At 38.6% G+C, this 20,642-nt stretch overlaps 1 protein-coding gene across 11 annotated transcripts in view; it reads left to right on the forward strand.

Moving 5' to 3' along the window:
• Positions 1-20,642, forward strand: part of auts2a (activator of transcription and developmental regulator AUTS2 a) — a 418,449-nt gene that overhangs the window by 184,002 nt on the left and 213,805 nt on the right. For all 11 annotated transcript variants that reach the window (XM_037978929.1, XM_037978933.1, XM_037978930.1 and 8 more), the window contains exon 4: positions 361-462. In XM_037978929.1, coding sequence (XP_037834857.1) covers positions 361-462 — 102 coding nt within the window. The remainder of the gene's footprint in view (positions 1-360; positions 463-20,642) is intronic.

Genomic DNA, 20,642 nt, shown 5'->3' on the forward strand with positions numbered 1-20,642 from the left:
AGGATGACACTTGCTGAGCTCCTGCTGCCTCAGCATGTGGTGTCTGCTCGGGAGAGATAGTGGCTCCATTTGAAGGTTCTGGAGGGGTCTTTGTCCCTGTTCTCGATTTCGTGGGCTGAAAGGAGTCACATACTGCGAGATCAGATGGCGTCTCTCATTGGCAAGCACAGTCGTGGCCACTGAATAGGCTCTGAAACATGACAGATTTACAGAGACAGCACCACAGATTCTGCCAGTTCTCCCATATTCATTAACTGACTTCTGCGGGACGCCTTGCTGAGCTGGAGCCATGAGTGTAGATCTCCAAGTTGAAGTATGAACTGTATTAACCCTTTGTTGCTTTGTGTGTTGCGCTTGTAGCTGAAACCTGGGCAGAACAATTGCAAGGACAGTGACAGCGAGAGTGTGAGCGGTGAGTCGAAGCCTTCCATCGGGAGCAGCTCCAGAGACAGACTGACAGATGTGAGTACACACCAAAAGTTCCAACCCCTTACATTATCCTAACTGCAATGATTTAAGTAAATTTTCTTAAAAGGATAAAGAAAATGAGTCACTGCAATAAACAAAGTGGGCCATTACTGTCACAAACTTTCATTCATTTTTATAAATCAAGAGCTGCAGAGTATTTGTTGCCTTGGACTTTCTGCATCTCACACAGAAACATGGTAAGTTACTAATGTGGCATCAGTTCTTTTGTGGGGTAATATTAGTCTTGTACTACAAAATTTAACCCCAGCCAACACTTTCTGGGGAATTTTCAACTGTCTGTGCAGTTAAACTAACCGATTTTTACTTCACTCTTATCACTGTAAAAGTGTGTCATTGTAACAATGTTATCACAATACATTATAAAAAGACTTATAATTCTATAATTTCTATAATTCTAGCCTCATCCTCAACTGTTATTGATATTTTTTGTTATTTTGGTTTATCACATTTAAAATATGAGTATAGATATGTATGATGTACATATCTATAACAGTGTACAAACAGTTCTAGTTTGTGTGGCATGAAAAAGCAATCAAGTAAATATCTAAATAAAAGAGTCACAACACTCAATCTCAATTACAAGACGGCAGTTAAAATAGTATTACTCTTCTTTCTATTCTCTTAGGTATCTGCAATTTAAATGCAATCATGTCAATTATGAGGAAGACCGACATCCTTTTGTTTACAAGACATTTTGGCTTTTCTGATCTTGCTCAATGGCTCAAACTTTACTAACTGACCTGAATCTCCAGCTCCTTCTCGCTTCTTTGATGCTACCAAACACATGATCAGCGAATAGAAAATACTGGCAAATTTGACACCATGATAACTTTGCCTTAACAGCTCATTTAAGAATCTAGTGTAGCATTTTCAATTTCGGGAATAGCAAATAGCAATAGCAATCTTATTTCCTCCACTGCATCAAGTTCTCCAGGATGATGGACTGAAAGGTGGGTGACCAAATGAGTGATAAAATTAACCTCAAGTGTTTATTGCTGATTTTTTTTCTTTTTTTTTCAGACCTGTAGGTTTTTGACTGAATTCCATCAGGTGCTGGTCAATTCATAATTCTACCAAATAGAAGGGGCCTACCAAATCCAAGTTTTGTACAAAGCAATTGTCATTACATACCATTTGGGTACAAAATGGTTACAATGTCACACCCATGCACTTAATCACAGTGCTTAAAATAGGTGCTAGGCACAAATTCTTGACAGTGGAGATGTTTGAAACAGATTGAATGTATGAAATACAGAGGATGCACAACCTATCTTGGTTGCGTTTTTAGGCAGACGTATTAAATTTTCTTATTATTTTAGGAACATAATGCCTGATTTACAAAGAATTGTGTTTTTAAATTTTTCCATCTTTAGATCTGGGACTCTTCAAAAAAATATCTGGAAGTATAGCCCTGAATGCCCAGACCTAACCACGTTAATGACAATAATATTAATAAAACTGGCCATTGGATTAAATCATGTACATTGAGGCAGCTACCAGAGTGGGTACAACATAAGCCAAAGTGGGTATTAGGCAGGCCAAGACCAGTAAAAAGTAGGCGTATTAAGGCAGACAGTTTATTTTTGTAATCAAAATCGATGTATATATGGTGAAAAAAGCTGCAAAATATGACTTGGTGGAAGTACAACTGAACAGCTCTGAACATCTCCCCCACTGCTGAGATAACTTTTTTTTTAGGTACATATCACCTGACATGACAAAATGTTGAAGGAGGTTTAGAGACCATACTATCACTCACAAGATTGTGATTGTGGCTCACCAGAAGAACTTTGTATCTTTTTGCTACTGCTGCTTCTTTTGCATTGAAAGAAGATATTCAACCATTGTTAGGTGCAATATCACTTTCCTAGAATATGAATTGTATAGAAATAGTATCACTTTCCTGGTGTAAACCAGAAAATGACTCACACTGGAATGCTCAAGATAATACAACTTAAATTTAAATTATATAATTTAGTATTTTGTTTTCTATTTTACAGTTATTCCTAATACTAGTATATTGAGATGCTCTTACCATTCATATCCTGTAGAAATTGACATATTTCAGTTGGCAGATAACAAAAAACAAAAAGGCGCATAACATTTACATTCTTTATGGGTAAGTTGAAATTTTATCAGTATTATCCTATAAATGAAATAGCATCAGTATGTTCCATCGCTTTGTTACATATTCCAAGATGTAAAGTGAAAAAGGCTCAAGGGACCTTGTTGCCAGACACCCATTCCTGCTCGTTGATTTGTGTGGAGAATCTACAGCGTCGCCATCAGATATCTGGCCATTAAAAAAGCTGCCGGTTGGAAAGCAAGCTTGTCTTTGAGAAAGACATGGCCAAACAACTGAAGCAAAACTGATTTTGCATGTAGCTTTACAATGCTTGACTGGGCATGAAATGAAATAAGTAATTTGATGTTGAGGATATAAATTGAAATGATACTTGCTGATTTTTGTGAGACTGCACTATGAAGATAATGCAGCTGCATATCAACACAAAATTATTTTTAACAAAAAACTTTTGAAAACCCTTGTGAATAATATGTCACAGACTGTTCAATGAAAAGGTAAAACTTGTATTTGCTGTCAAATAACTGAATGCTGCTTTTGCACTTACAAGTTTTAAAGAAAACATCCCAAGTCAGATGAAAAATCAGATGAAAAATCTGACTTAGGATGCTTTGGTTTGTTGGTAAATGATTACAAAATTATGAATGATAATCAACACTTTGTTGATTATTTTAGTGTTATTTTTTAGGTTTACCCCAAAAATATTTTATTCCCTAATATGAGATTATTTAGTTTTAGACATAATAAAATTTAAGGACAGCAATCTGTATTTCTGCTAACCAGATTTTTATTAGAAATTGCATTTGTTCTTAATTTGCTTTGAGTCTGTTGATGGCCTCATTAGCCATCTAATACCTTCCATTTAGATTACATTTATCATGTATACTATGAATTGTTAAACACTTGCATCATGACTACATCATGGCATATTCCTATTTAAATTTTGTTGCCTCACTTGACACCAGCTTCTGAAGCAAACAGAATTTAATTTTTAAAAATGTTAAGTTTTCTTAAATTTTCTTACCCCACTCCCAACTGTCTGTCACCCTCTCTTGATAATCACTTCCACCTGAGTTGGCATTTCTGCCACTCTGTACACTCAGGAGAATAGAAGAAGCGACAGCGCAGGTTTTCTCTGCTTCATCTGGTCAAGACATCCCACAGAAGACTGATCATGTCTTCAGGGGAGCTGTTGAAAGCTGCCCTGTATGGAGAAATACTTTTTAGACCCCTATGTCACTTTAGATGGTCACACTGTGTGAGGCTTCATCTCTAGTCCCCACAGAGTTTTGAACAAGTCCCCTCCAGCGATGTTGCAAAAACCCACTTCACACATTGCAGAAGGTGCAAGCCGGTGCATGTGAACAATACTCTGTCCCTTGACTTAAACAATGAGAAAATGGTAAAAAACTTCCAAAGAAATCCAACTCTTTTGCTTCTCATAAAAACTGTAAGATTCTGTTATATTTTTACTTATACTGGCTATGGGTATTTCTTGTAAAGTACTTTATTAACTGATAGTTTAGCCTTAAAATTGGAATGTTTGGAAGTATGAGCTTATGCCTGTATTACCACACGAACATGTGCTTCTGCTGAAATGTGAAACATTTTCTCATTAAAACATCACATAGCAACTGGACAGCTTCTGTAGGTCAGCTGCAGAAAGATGCTCTCATGCAGGGAGGAAACAAAGAGAAAACATCAAAGTCACTCGTTAGTACCAGGGAGCAAAGTGACACAGGAGCTGTCTATGACCCAGACTGTTCATTAGACCAACAGTTCGTTAATGATATTTGCTACAAGACTCCCTTCCCCTCATGGTCTGACTACACTCCAATGAAGCAGATGAAGTGAGTTTGCCGACCTGGCACTGGCTAGCAGGGAGATGGAGGCCAGAGGAGGTCAGGCCTGGCAGACCCCTCCTCTCTCCATCCTGCCAGCTCATTAAGGCCTACAAATGGCACATCAGCTCGGCTGTGTTTGCCTCAACCCCAGACCCCAGCTAAATTGGCAGGCTTAGCTGCATTTTCTAGAAGCTCAGGGTTCCCTTTCGGGTTCGTTTGAAGCCGACATGGCAGCCACCCCCCTCCTCACCCCGCCCCTTCAGTCGGTGTGGCAGGCATTCAGGCAGTCCTGAGCAGAGGGAGTCTGCTGGATCAGGGAGCGCATGGAGCTCAGGATGAATCACTCCCGTTTAGTCTCTGCGGCAAGGGGTGAAATGCCATCATTACCCAGCTGCCTATCAAATAAATTGGCAATTACGGGCCTGGAATTGCGAGTAAACAGCATGTTACTTCTTTTTTTTCCCCCACCCAAAGCTCTTGATGAGAGGCGGGTGCAATAGAGAGAAGCTCCGCAGCACTGGGTCAGAGCCCGCCAGTCAGTGTTATCCAACTTGATGAGAGGCACAAAAACTAAAGTATAATGAATTCACCCCTGTATATCAGTGACCATTTTTATTTTCAGCTAGAGCTTCCTGTTTTATGTTACTTTAGCTGGTCTTCTGAGTAAATTCTGCCAGATACTGTATATTAGAGCAGAGACCATGTTGTCCAAGTATTTTTGACTGTTCATGTAGTATATGATGTGGTGCACATATGGTGCTGCAGGGTAGTGTAATGTTTTGCACACCGGCATGCATGGATTACAACAGTATTGTCAATATCATAACTTTAGTAAAGGAAATCCAGGTTTTTGGTTTTTTTTGCTGTGTTTGTGACCAAAATGAAAATGTAAAAACAAAGTGGGTTCCTGAAATTCATACTTGTATGTTTTGGATTCTATCAAAGAAGATTTTTTTTTTTTCCTATTGAAAATGGTTTTGTAATGAAACATCTGGAAGTTATATTGTTAAAAGTCAAGCGCGCACAGTCTTCCCAAGCTTTTGAAGTGGTTACAGCCCAAACATAGCTAAAGTCTCTCTTACGGCTAGTAAAACTGAACTCTATTATTACTGGCTTTCTGATGAAAACACGTTGGCCTGGTCACAGTCCTGTGCGCATGTGGTGAAATCATTTCCAAAACTCAAATTGCAGCCTTTGGAAGCTGATTAATGTCATAATGTATACTTGTTTCTGTGAATACCACTATTATGATTAGATTTGCTGGTGTATACCGAGGTTTTACATCAAATTTTATTTTTGACCTTGGGCTGTAGTTTATTTTCCACAAGCTTCTAATCTGATCTGAATTTCATTGTCCAAGTGAACCACTTATGTAACCTGACCAAAAGTGGGCTGCATTGGACTATGTCCATCCCACCTCCTCAGTACATTCTCCAATTATTTTCTGACACTCTGATGTAAATGAGGTCACAGTCTTCCTACATGTCCAGATATGCTGGCCAATTTGCTCTGACATAGAACTTGTAATTGCTTGCATCAATTATCTGTCTTTTTCTCTCTGCCTCTCAATAATTTGAAATGTTTCATATTAGAGACAAGTATTTAGATATGGAAGTAGGAATGTTGTACCTATAATTAGCTCATTATCATGGGATCATACTGTCTGTTGAGGCTCCAGTGTATGCATAGAGACTCTTCCTAGCTTTTTGACTGTTTATTAGCTTTTTAGCAGTACTGCAAGACTAAAAATAATATCAAAACAGACTGAATATATTTACAGAATTACCTTAAAGTAGAATATGTAAAACAAAGCACATAATTGCATCCTTTTCCACTGGCTCTATTTCAGAAGCCCCGCTCTACACTACTCTACTCTGCTCGGCTCTATGAAAAATGCATCGCGTTTCCAATGGCCAGTTTGGTCGGTAGCAGAGGAACGCCTCCTTGTGTTGCGGAGTTGGGGGGGGGCAAGTTTCGGTTGCACTACCGAAACTTGGTGCCATTTGTGGAAACAACGGAAGCACTATGGACAACGTTGGCCCTGTGTTGTTCCTGTTTTTTAAACTTATGGGGATTCTCCTGAGACTTCAGGAAGAGAGGCACAGTGGAAGAAATGCTCTGGATGCCGCGATTGTTGCGCGGAGTAGGACAGCTGTTATCCGCCGGAGATTTCAGGCTTTACAGCACCTTCAGCTAGGGGACAGACAGCATAAACGTTGCAGGGTAAGCTAACACTGTTGTCTACCGTTGTTTTCTTCGCTCTTTATGCTTTCATCTGGCCACACCCACAACCAATGAGTGAACAGGAGCTAGGCTTGCGTCACCCACGAAAGCAGGGCCGGCCCGGCTATCCCTACTCCGAAGCAGGGACCAAAAAAGCAGGGACCGGCCTTGAAAAAAATGCTGGTGGAAACACACGCAAAGCAAGCTGAGTAGAGTGGAGCCGGGATGTTTAGAGCCGGTGGAAAAGGGGCATATGTTACCACTGCAAATTCTCAGACCATGTTTATTTAGAACATTTTAACTCTGATTCCCTTTTTTGTTCTACCAAAAACTATAAATAGTTTTAGGAAAACAAAGTGAGCTGACCTGTGAGTAACTCTCAGGTTGGTAAAGAATGACAGTAGGTCATCTTTATTATCACACTTACAGTAGAGTCATTGATTCACAGACAAATTATGGTGGAAAAGAGGAACATTGTGACTTTTGATGTCCTTGTATTACTGCATACCCAGCAGAATAAGGGTTTTTGTTGTTGAAACTGATACAGAGGGCTATTGGTGTGGTTAAAAACTGTTGGCTGATCCCAACTGAATATAGCCCTTCACTGCTGTGGATGAGAAATCTATTCTCATGGAAGATTAATGGACTGGAGAAGTGGTGTTGAATGTCATTGTTGAAGGTTGAAAGTATTGAGCGCCTGAATCCTATCCATATGTTTTCAGGAATGACATAAATAGGCTCAGCCAGAATCCCTTTTGACTTATCAAGCTTAAACCACTGCCAGAACCATGTGATACTTGCCAACTATTCAAGCTCTGAGGCTTCCAATAACAAATCCCATTCCACATAATTTCCACTGAAATTGGCTATGGTTCTGCACTGCCACCTTGTTTTTGCTTTTGTGGTGCGCCCCACTCACAGATACATATTACTTCCGCGTTCTCTGTAACCTGAACCTAAAGCCTAATTTTTTGATGTCATGCCATGTTTTGGCGAGGGAGTCTCATCTCTCTTTGTTCCAGCCTTTTCAGCGTGGAGGCTGTTCCAGTGAGGTAAGTTGAATAAGTGGAGCCCGGAGGAATCTCTACAAAGGTCTCACTCTGATTGGATGCATACAGAGCCCAAGAAGAGAGCACTGGTTGCCATAGCAATAAGAGCAATGAGGGAAAAGGCTGCATGAAGGAAAAGGGGAAGTGTTGCTTTCTTTTACGGCAGTAGGAGGTCTCCATTGACTGACTTTCCCTTTATGAATACAGTCCAGTCAAGACACATGTAAATATAAAAAAGACACAATTTGTTTTTCAGGCACTTTTTTAGTTCCCAGATTAAAAGCCAAGAAAATATGTATTTATTAATAAAACCTGATTGGGGTGTGCTAAAATTACTGACCAGATAAAAATTGCAAGTGACCATTTACTTCTGCTTACAGTTTATTTCCCTGAAAATTTGTTGTAGCTGATGACAGGAAATTTTAAAAAATGAATGGTAGGCAAGTCTTGTGTTGCATCTAACTTAAAAAAATAGTATAATTTTTTTAATTCATTGTTTAGACAACTTAATTACCCAAAGGAAGTGAGGGAAACCTCTCCAAGGTTTGTGTTTGTTTTTTATCTTTATGAATCCCCAGCATTTTTATGTATTTTTACCAGGCTTGAGCTGCTGAGCGTAAAAGGTATGTGGGAGGTTGGAGATTTATTTATGGGTTGTTTCAAGTGTTCTTTAGGTTGTTTGAACAGCCCAAAGGGTGTGAATACTGTTTTAGACTGAGACAAGATAACTTCGTGATTTATGGATGTTCAAAGTCTTAATGAAACATAAGGCACTGAAAGAATCTCTGACCTACTAGTCTTCACAAACAATGACTGTTTACGTAATGGCTTATGTGCTGATCAGTAAGGTCAAGAATAATAATTTGAAACAAAACTAATAAGAATTTTAATTTCTTTATCAAAACACATTTTCCTGTAACTGGTGATACACTACAACTAAAAACAAATGGCAACTAATAACACACATAACTTTTGAAATAGGTGCTTCCAGCTTTTCTGTTGTGTACAGCAAACACTTGGGGAGAACAATGCATTTTATACGGAAAAAAAAAGATACTTTTAAAAATAAATTAACAGTGATGCATAGATAATAGAGAGATGTAACTGTGTAATCTTTAAAATTGTGTTAAATCATGGTTCTTATTGCTAGGTCGACTAGAGACCATTTCCCCTTACTGAAGAAGGACATGTTCTTTTACCCAAAGTCTGAGCAGCTGACAGAGTTACTGACAGGCATTGGATGTTGCACCGTTTTCATTTCAGAAGTCAGTGCAATTTCATCTAAATCACAAATCATTTGTGCCAACAATAAATAAATAGATACTGTAGATCCATAGACAGACTGACTGACAGATATACCAGAAAAGTGAGGGAGATAGTGCCTCTGGAATTACAGTTGGAGGAGATTATTCCAGAGACATTATTTCCCTCAAGTCGTGGGCCTAAGTCAAATTTGGAAGAGAAATGAAATTGCCAGCAGTGAAAAACCAGACTAGGTAGGAGTGCATGAGTAGAGAAATAACATTTTCATTTGTTTCTGCCCCAGTGGGAGACAAGCAGCCTTTCAGTAAATACAGACAGCAATGACATTTTTTTTTCATTTTTTTTTGGTCAATGGAATATTGTTTTAATGTTCACTTATCTATTGCAATCTAGAGGTCAAGGAATCCACACAGTGGCATTTTCTTACACATAAGTGTTAGTCTTGTCACGCTTCCAGTTTTTCTGCCAGCATCTCAATACTAACCAGATTCATTCCAATAGCTGGTCATTTTTTTAACTGTCCTTACTTTTGTATCCAGCTGATGCAGCTTTTTAGAATTTAGTTTTTTTACTAAACACCTTTGTGAAAGAAAGTCTAAAATTAAATTCTAGTTTGTCAACCTGTCAGCATCTGACAATGTGTATGAACATTTGTTTCACTGATACTAAATAAATTAGTTTCTTTATAGTTTTTTTTCTGAAGGTGTCTATATATCAATATAGTGTATTACAATTCACAATTAATTTGAAGGAAAAAAGCTTTACTCCAAAGCTGTCAGTAGTGATGTTCTCCCAAGTGATTACGTCTACTTCCTGTCATCCACTATCTGCCGACACATAAAGCGCTTGTCATATGGCCCACTCTGATTAAGGTTGATATTGACACTGGAATTGAATAAATGTACGCATTAAGGAGATTAGTATTTCCCAAGAGGCGTGCATCCTCCTACTGCATTCTCTCTCGATGAGCCGCGTTGATCCTTTTGAGAGGCTCGTTTTTCACACAGGCAAATCCAATCTCTGACTACAATATGTGTAAATAGAAAAGAGAGATGAAGATTAATCTGCTGGCCATCTTACAAATGAAAAAAGTATTGGCCGCACAATGAAGAAGGGGTACAATTGCACATGAGCTTTTTGTCAAAACATGTTTTGCATAACAGCAAATTCGCTCATCTTTGCATTGCAATGTTATTTGATTTTAGCCTTTCAGAATATTCATCTGATTCATTAACCCTAGAGCAGTAACTTTACTTCAACAAAGTGAAGTCCCGCGACTTGGAATGGAGAAGCGGGTAAAGAAAATGGATGGATGGATGGATGGATGGATGGATGGATGGATGGATGGATGGATGGATGGATGGATGGATGGATGGACAAAGTGAAGTCGCCTAAAAAAATCTACTCATTTGCATCACATCTTCTCCTATTAGATTTTTAACCATAAATTGTATTAGCAGTTTGTGATAATTGATGAAGTTCAGGGTTTTTGTGTGCTAGTATAATTGGTTGGTTAGTGTAGAGGTGTGAAACATTTAATAAACTAATTAGGTGATCTGGCTGCTATGTTTTTAAAAGGAGTCACATAAGCTGTGTTTTGGTACCTATGAGGTCAAAGTGCAGTGCAGTGACACATACAGCAGGGGATTGGGATTGGATAGGATTAACCTTGACGTGCCCCTTTTGGCCCTGGGTCCAGGCAGCCCAGGAAGAGTGGAACTAGCCAAGCCAGGCAGGGCCATCTGATTTCAGGCTCCATCCAATTACAACCTTATCTCCTGGCCAAATGAGATCAAATCATAGAGGGCAGGGAGACCTGGCAGCCTGGCGAGGGTGCGATAATCAGCAGTAGGGAGCATGTCACTTAACGCCCTTGTGTCCCTGGAAGAGCCAGAGCATGTGTTAGGAGCAATACTCACTGCTATTAGTTCTTGGTGCATGCTGAAGCCTTGCCTACATTTTGCATGAGGACAACCGTGCATTTAGGCATCTCTTTGTATTCAAGTGCTGCACTTAGGGAGGTGTATAGCGTGCTTAATTACATTTTTGCCACTTATCTTTGCTGATTCTATTCTACCGACTTCACCAGACTAGAGGTAGTAAAGGTTTTTTTTTTTTTTTTGTAAAAATCAATCAGTTTTTTTGCCTGTCATTATCATTTTCAGTGATTAAGAACCCCTCTGCACACCTAATAGAGTCTGCTGCCATTACTTTTATCAATTAGGAGGAAAAACAAATTTTTGACATTTGATGATGTAATTATTAAAATAATTAACCTTTTTGTATACTCTAGAAGCAAACTGTACTCTTACTCAAAAGAAGCTACCTTTGCCTGGATGAGATTCTGGTATTAAAATAAAAGTCTCAGTTCTGTTTTTTTTTATTATTATTATTTATCTTTATCTAAAATTGTTTTACCCTCGGCTACTACTGTACATCTCCCCTCAGTTGTAGCAGCTTTAATTAAATGCTGTGCGCATTCAGTGTTTCTGGATTTTAAATCTCCCAGTAAAAATAACAAAATTTTAACTTTGATTACTTCTCACTCTTAATTAGTGTAATACAGTTGCTAATAACTAAAATGTTGCAAAAAGAAACCGTTCTGCATGAAAAGTTCAGACTATTTTTAAACTAGTCATAAAAATAAAAGATTTTGCTGACACACACAAAAAAATCTAAAGCTTTTTATATTTATTTCTTGCACTTCTGCCATACTAGTGATTGTATTGCACCACCGGTGTGTCCCATAGCCATCTGGATGACTGTTCTGTGCCCACAATATGACTGGAAAGGGAGCCATTATGGTGAATTTATGTTTGCCTATTTCTTCTCATTCTTGTGTTTTGGGCAAAAGTATCCATTGGAGAGCAATATACAGCTCTGAAAGAGTGGCTGTCCTCAGCTGTGGCCTTCTGATTGTACATCCAAGACTACCCCACAGACCTTCACCTCCCACCTGTCCCTGGCTGCTTCTCTCTTCAAACCGGTTAGATTAAAGTTTCCCTAAATTCACTGCAGCAGGCCTGCCGCTTGGGGAAATCCAGCATCATAGGGGTCTTCTTACAATCAGCACTTGGCTAGAAAGCACTAATGACCACTGGGAGGAGAGGGTGTTGGCGGCATGCATAAAGATAGCAGCAATGAAGGGGATTGTTAGAACAGGAGGAAGTAGGCTGGCATGATGCTGAGATGGGTCCAGCACAGCACTGACTAGATTAGCTTCCAGGGGGCAGACCTGCAGTCAGTTTGGGAAAATATCACAGCCCATTAGTTAGGAGCAATGAAATGGAGTCAACTTCTGGGACTCCATTAGGCACGCTGCGCTTAGGCAGACAGCATCCCTTGGTGTGATGTTGCTATTCTGGAAGGATTGAGCACAGAGATATAATTGGACTGGGGAAATCAAGCAAGTTTCAGTGGTCCTGGTGGGGCTCTCAGACAGAAAATGAGAACACAGGCCTTTGTATTTTCTTCCCTCTCCCTGTTAGCTTTGCAGTGTTATGAAAAACAGGAGTGAAGAAGCAGCCAGCTTTTTCATTCCTTGGATTTTTCTGTTCATTTCTGTTTCTCTTCCCTCTCCCTGTGTCCTGTATGTGTCTGTGTTTGCTGCTTCTTGTTTTTTCCATCTTTTTTTTCTATTTGTAGCTTCAGCTCTGGCTAACCCTTAGCTAAACAGTTTGCATTTATTCATGCACGCTTTTCTCCAGGCATTGATGAGACTAAGGATTGTGCTTGAGAAAAAAATTGTGACTTATTCCAACAGTCTCGCAAGGCTGTTTCCTGCAGATCAGTGACAACTAACTGCACTCGTAACTGCACTTACAATTGTAAAAGAAAAAAAACAAAACAACTACCATAGGTAATCCCACTTTTCCCCTTCCCTGTAATGTCCTCTCTCTGACAATGGTATCTTCATAGAATAGTTGCCATTTAGGCTCCTTTTAGGCAAAACTCTGATGGAGGTAGAGTAGACAGGCCTCAGTGCTTCAGGTAATGGATGTGCAGTTTTCAGTACTATCATGAGACCGAACCAGCCCAGCCTATTACTAGCAGGCATACCTCACTTGGTGTGCCCAAAACACTTCATAATAGTCTCTTTTGATATTTTGCCAATTTTCTAAGTTGATGTCCTTCAAAGTATCAGTCCATCATGTTCTTCTCATGCTGCCAGTTAACAGAAGGGTAATTAGACTGAGTTTCTGATGGTGAATGATCAGTACCATTGCTGCTTTATCAAACACATAAGTTTTGGAAATGTTATACTGCAAGTCAGTGATATTGTTTGCCAATGCATTATTGCAGGAAGGAAAACAAAGATTGGTGTTGCGTATATATAGAATATCACTGTTAAGTAAGCCATTTATCAGTACTTTCTTGCCCAGTTTTGTAAAGGATTGGTAGGAGATCAATTAGAAACTATCTTGTTAGTCTAATTGGTTTTGTGAGGGATTGATGAGTACAATTAGATTGTAAGGACAGTGGCATATCTTGTCATTGAAAAAAGGTGGTAGTCTGTTCATTTAAAATATATGTTTTTATTTTAATTAGTTAAAGAAAATGTGTTTTTATTGCCAATAAGATGAAAAATAATATATAGTGCTGTGTGATGCTGCCTGTCAAAAGGAGTGTGCTGTGTCTCTTGCCTTTCCTCTTTGTCCTTTCTATTCATAGAATGATATGCCCATAGCAGGAGAGTGTTGACATTTGTGCACCTCTTGGGAACACATCACCGTGAATGTTATCAGCACCTTAAAGACAGCCCTCAGCCCTCATAAATCCGTAGTAGGTGCTTTCAGCCCTTCCCTCAAAGGGCACACCCCACCTCAACCTTCCACCCCTGACCTTCTGCCAGCCTGAAGAAAGAGCCTCTGACAGCTTCTTTGATGGTATGAGGAGGAGGAGGGTGGTTTGTAAAGAATAGGTGAAATGGAGGGTAAAAAGGGGGGCAGCTATTTGAAATGTCTGCACTGAGATGTAATCAGGTTGCAGTGCCTGTGCCCTTTCTAAAGCAGAACTGAGACATTACAGCTAGCAGCCTCTCCTGGGCCCAGCCATTTTATGACAGCTCCCCAACCCCACAGTAAGTAAGGCCTGGGACATAGTTGTATGTATGTTTATGTCTGTGTCAATCTTACTCTATGCAGAGGAAAGCATTGTGGGTGCTCAGTCAACACAGCTTGACTTGCTAGCAGTCCTCCCAAAAGTTAATAGCACAAAGACCTTAATACATGAATACATAGGTCAGATATTGATTTGTTAAAAAATATTTTAAGTCAAGAAAGTCCTACACAATGAACAGTGATATTTTACATGCATATTAGAGACTCCCACTTAAAGACAGCAACAATCTTTAATATATAAATATATGTTTGCAAATCACCATTGCAAAGTGACCACAAGCACATCAGAGCCCTAATTCTTTTGAACACAACGTTCTTTTTAGTCTGAGCCATGTATTCCTCCCCTCCTCCCACGGCCAAACACCGCTTTGACAGGTTTCGTATCTGTTCACCCGGTTGCCAAGCCCTGGAGAGTTGCAGTACCAGCAGTTAGGAAGGGGAATGCTACAGGAGAAGCAGGGCAAGTAAATGTCAAGTGAACCACCAAGGATGGATATCATAGCTCCTGGGGACTAGAGACAAAAGAAAGTATGTAGGAAGAAAAAAGAAAAAGTGGGTGCCAGTTTTTTGTTTATCCTGATTTTTCTTTAATTTTTTTTTATTAGAGAACTGCCCAAGATGGCAGCATTTACTGAATGTTTTCTTGACAGTTTCCAGATTGCACAGACTCATCGTTTAGATGCAGTTTGCTCATATCTGGTGTCAAAACATGGCTGTTATACAGCATCATCACACTCTTCTTGTAGCAAAAATCTGGATGCTGTAAAATTATTTGTTCTTTTATGTTGTGCTTAACTATCAATATTAATTATCCTGTAAGGCACCAATTTTTTAAGATGTCAAACAAAAATTATTGTTGCATGTTGCTTCTGTGTCTCCCTGCTCATGTGAGTTTTCGCCAGGTACTCTGGTTTCTTCTCACAGAACAAAAGCATGCATATTAGGTTCACTGATAGCACTAAATTGTCTCTAGGTGTGAGAGTGTGAATGGTTGTCTGTCTCATTTGTCTCTAAATGGCCCTTTGATGGACATGTGATCTGTCTAGGGTGTACCCCAACTCTCTCACATTGGCCGCTGGAGATAGGCACCAGCTTCTTCAGAAAAGAAAAAGCAGGAAAATAAAATGGATGGATGTTGCTTCTGTTACAAAGAGTAAAATGAAAATATATATTTATAATTTTTCTGTGAAATTTAAATTTCAATTCCTGAAAAAATGTGTGAGATTTTGTGCTGAGCTCTTTGGTTATTTATATTTGTGGTTCATCCCCCTAGTTTGATATCTACATATTTGTGAATCCCATGTGATTATTTTCTGGTGGATTCCTCATATGCTGCTACCATAAAAACAAAAAAACTTTTGTACTACAAACAACTCCGTCAAATACTCAAACTTGATTTCTTAATACATATAGAAGTATGGATTCTTTAAATCTGACATTCTGATAAATAGTCTGGCATGGTTCAAAACTATATTAACAATCAATAAACTTAATATATCTGATGCACAGACAGATACAATACAATATACTTTATTGTCCCCTTGGGGAAATACTGTATGTCTTTATATTATGAGTTTGAAATGTTACAATTTTGTGTGGGTGGTATGCAGCTCTGAGAAACAGAACTTCTGACATTTTAATAAAAACTAAATAGTGAAGAAACTTAAAAACATTCTCTTTTTACAAGATGGCAGCTGTTTTTTTCACTCCTCTTTACTTGTGTGTTTTCAATTTAAAGTATAGCAGTGGAGATAGTACATTAAACTACAAAAAAAACCCTGATTTGAGTAATTTACAAATCTCCAAGCAAAATTATTCCTGCCGATGCTGAATCTAAGTTTACAGTAAGTCTGAATTTGAGAAGTAGGTTTGTTCTGGTTTCATTTGAATTAAACAAGTAATAATGTATAAAACTATAGATATGCTATAGTTATTTCAACTAATATGATTTACTGTATGTCTTTTTATTTTATTTAAAAAAAAACATTTTTAAAATTAATAATTTCCTTTTTTTTTGTAATTAAGCACTTTTTAGCAATAAGACATCAATCAGACATCTCTTGTTATTACTAACACCATTTTATCACTTTTTCACTAGGATTTTGAATCATTCATTTGAAGGCTTTTTTTCCATCATTCTGTCTATTTGTTCCTTAAACAAATATGTTATAGTATTTCTCTGAACTCTGGCATGACCACTCCAAGATGGTCAAACTGCCCTCTCTTAATGTGCTTGGTTGTATGTTTATATATATGATATTCTTGGAAGCTTTAGTCTTTGCCAAAGCCAGGTTTTTCCTAAGACTGGTATATATATTTCTAAAGTAGTTTTCCGTACTTTTGATCGTTTAGTTATTACAACCAAGGTCATCTGAATGAAGCTGGGAATGTCTGGCGCCAACAAAGCAGAATGCCTGCCTCCAATGATGCTGCCCAACAAGGACTCAGTATCAATCAAAACATTCTCACAATACATGTGCAAAACTATTTTTTAGCTCATTAGTTATATTATTGAGGAGATGAAAATGAAGTAATTTAGTCACTTAGGGAAGACCTGGGCATTCTATGGCCTGCAGGCAAGATCTGGCCTGTTAGCTGTCTGCATTTGGACTGTGGGAGGTCAAAAGAAAAAAACACCTCTTTCATTTTGAAACTGGCTTTTGCAATACTTTTATTTTTAAGGCTGTAGCATTTACATTACCACACAATCAAGGGTACTAGCAGCATCAGGAGTCTCTCACCTGGAAAGTGGGATTTGAGAGATTTAGAAGTTACTGTTATGTCAGCACTTCCTAAAAAGACAGACAGAGACAAAGACAAAGATGATCCATCCATCCATTTTTTACATGCTTTTCCTTTCCGGGTCGTGGGGAGCTGGTGCCTATCTGCAGCCATCACTGTGCGAAAGGCAGGGGACAGCCTGGACAGGTCGCAAGTCCAACAAAGACTGGCTTTCTTTAATTGGGGGAAGCAATACAATTTTGTTAATTTATGGCTGCTGCTTGTAAACAAACAAACATATTTTTCACAGTAGTGTTTGCGGATGTTTTTACAATAAATATATATAAATTAAAATTTTCAGTATGTCTGGTTCAGATTTTTCTTGTCCAGTCACAATGTCTACTGTTAAAGCTAATGAAAATCAGCCAATTATAAAATAATTGGCTGAATTGAGTTCACCCTGTTGCTCTGGTTTTGTTGTGACCCTGCCTTGACCACAGAAACCTTCCAATCCCAAAGTTATGGAGAATGTCAGAGGGGGGAAAAAGTGGCAGAATTTTACTGATGACAGAGTGAAAAGCACTTGTGTTAGTTATAAAAATGGTTTATTCTGATGAATTCATGAACTGTCCCCAACTCTTGACAGGCAGTAGGCAGTTCTCAGATTTAGACCAGAAGTTTTCCTGACCAAGGCCTTGCTTTAAGGCTGTTAAAATGCAATGCACTGATGTAAGATTAATGCTGCACTCCATTTGCACTTGAAAGTCTACAATTAACTTTTCATAGAAAAAAAAATAAACTTGCATGCCCTTACAGATAATGTTCCAACTTAAAAATCAGACATTTTCCACTTGCTCTTACCTCAAAATCCATAATGGTTGCTGCATGCATCAAACATAGTGAATGCTACTGTAATAATCTGTTTATTTAAACTTCTTGTGGTTTTTATCTCATTAAATTAGTCACACATAATTCTGTACAACCTTTATTAATAAGGACTGTATTGGACTGGGACTGTGCCCAATTGCTACAGTGTTTGCATACATAAAATGTAGAGAGGTTATTGGCTTGTACTACTAATAGTAGTAAATATATTCACTGGTCACAACAATTACCAAATGCAACTGGTTTTCTGACTTTGATCTGAAACAGTGTTAAGGCCCTTTCTCACTGAGCTGTGAGTAGTTGGCGAACAATATTCATGAAGGAGTCTCCAGAATGTTTTGCGACTTTTGCACCGTTCTTAACTTCCTTGCATAAGTTGCAGAAGCTTGTAGCCCTGTTGCTTGAGTTTTGAACATTCAAAGTTTTGTGAAACAACTTTTCTCTCAAAATAGTCAGATTCATTGTGGTCATCTCCAACTCAAGGTGTCTCCAACTTGTCTTAAGAGCACCAGAACTGTATTTTGACACCTCTGACAGAAAACATTGAAAGCAGTATAGTCCAGGTCTATAAACCACGCTGATGATACATAATAATTACTGAAAAACTTGGCTAAATCTGTCTCTGCATTTCTAAAGTGTACTCTAGCAAATTAAATCATAAATATGGGGTTAGCGACCAAAGTGTGAACAAAGCGGGCCGGGGCGGATATGATGTGGGCAGAGGTGGCCAACAAAATACTGTGTACAGTGAAGAATAGTTTTGCAAGCCATGCACACAAAAATAGGCTGTGATTTTTTTTTAAAATCTGGCTGCTCAAAATCTAGGCTTATGATTTGTTGGTCACTTGGTCACAAAGAGAGTTCAGCTTCAGCTAAAATTTCACATATTTTCTTGCAATTTTCCCACACTTGCAAAAAAAAAAATTCACCAATTAGTCTCCCAACAGTTGCATCTCAGTAAGATAGGGTGTTAAAGATAAGTGTGACGTTGTTCCGAGAAAGGAGTTTAGACTTCTAAGACAATTTGAATGCATCATATGCATTGGCTCCAAGCCAGCTCTGAAGCTAGTTAATTCCAAAAGAGGTACTAGTAAATTTACACCTCTGCTATTATACCTGCCTAATTCTCTTATATCCTTATTTTGACCCTATAATCTTGTAAAGAAGAATTCCTTGTTGTATTTTAGGAAAGAGATTTCTTTGTTACAGGAATTGGCTTTTTTCCCTTTTGATCAACCCACTGACTAATAAGGTTTGTCACAACAGTTTTTACCCTTAGAGCGCCAGTAGTATCTGTTCTTGTATTCTGGTGCCAGATTACCTGGTGTGATTTGAAGGCTTGACCTTGTAAGTTTACTGCTTGTATGTCTGTGATAAGTTTGTTTGGTTTCACACAACCCCACATTAAATCTTTACCCTCTCTGTTCTCTGCTCACAGAGGAGAATTGGATCTAAATTGTCCGATAATTTCTCTGCTCTTAATTGCATGGCTTCGCTTAAGGCTTTGCTGCTCTCTCCAATCCTTTTAGAACTACTTATACGTTCCGCTTGGGTGTGAATTAGTGGATAATGGGCCCAGCAGCAGACCAGGTACAAGTTATTGAAGTGTTCCTGAGATAGCTATGGTGGGCCCTCAGGGGAGAGGGGGGAGGGTTCATTGTTGGTGTGACAATTTGCCTGAGTGGATTACATGCAGTTTAGGGGACTGTATTGGATTGGGGCTGTGCCCAATTATCCTTTTGGATTGGACTGCAAGTGAGTAACCTCCTATCCCAATTTTCAGTGCACCAGGTGAAGCCTATAGGATCATGCTGCTTCACATTCTAAGAAACCATTAAGCCACTGAGCCCAAGGATAAAGTAGTCATGTTCACAGCATGAAGTTATGTCTCAAATTCCACTACTTTCTTGTCACCATTACGCTTCGTCTCCCAGGTGCAAAAAGCAGCATAGACTGGCAAACTAATTTTCTTGTCAATGTATTGTATATTGAAGGTCATCTCATCAAAAGGGACATATGCTGTAAAAAAGAAAGATCCATTAGTCATAGTCATTAAAATTAGGGACAGGGAGTACTTGTCCTTTAAAAACTATTTTTAAAATCTTTTGTTGTTCCAGAAATGGTCTGTTAAATCTTAGAAAACAACTAATGATGTGTAGTCACCACCATTCTAAACCGATTATTTATACATTTAGTTATTTTTTGTTTGCTTGGGTTTTTGTTGTTGTTGTAGGTTTTTATTTTTGTTTGTTTGTTTGTGTGCTTGCTTGCTTAAGGTAGTGTAAAGATAATGAATCTTCATATTGGTGTTTTGATTATAAATGTCTATCTCTCAATCCTGTTCATGACAACTTTTTAAGTTGCATAGGTACATACAAATAATGAAAAATAATCAGCTAAACAGCTTGAGCAGGATAATGTGTAATTCAAATAGATTTTTTTTTACTTTTGTATGTTAGTGCAGACTTGATGCAATATGAATTTACCTGTACACACATCTAGAAGGCAATCTCACAGCACCTCTCAGCATTTTCTGCAGTTTTTATGACCACTTCCTGATCCTTTGAATCTGTCTCTTCTAAGTACCAAACTGTAGTAGTGAATATTTGTAGTGCTTTTTAAAAATATTCTATATAACTAGGGTAGCAACTCTTAAAATCCAAAGTCCAGTTCTGATCAGGACCAAGCGACAAGTCAATCCAGACACAGTCCATATGTTTTAGTGCTTTGCATTCAAATCACTGGTATGGTTTACTGAAAAGCGGTGTCACTCCTTTAGGAGAGAGAGAGCATGGGGCAAGTGAGAGACTGAATGAGCCTGAGTCCATATATGGGTCTGTTGAAGACTAGTTGGTGACTTAGATTTTTAGGGTTCCAAGCCCGCGGAAGCAAGCGGGCGGCCAATGCAAGGCATGGCCGTTCGCCTGCTCCCAGCGGAGCAGGGAACCCTATTGTTTTTGTAAGG

The sequence above is a fragment of the Kryptolebias marmoratus genome, linkage group LG13, assembly GCF_001649575.2.
Source record: "Kryptolebias marmoratus isolate JLee-2015 linkage group LG13, ASM164957v2, whole genome shotgun sequence".
Lineage (NCBI taxonomy): Eukaryota > Metazoa > Chordata > Actinopteri > Cyprinodontiformes > Rivulidae > Kryptolebias > Kryptolebias marmoratus.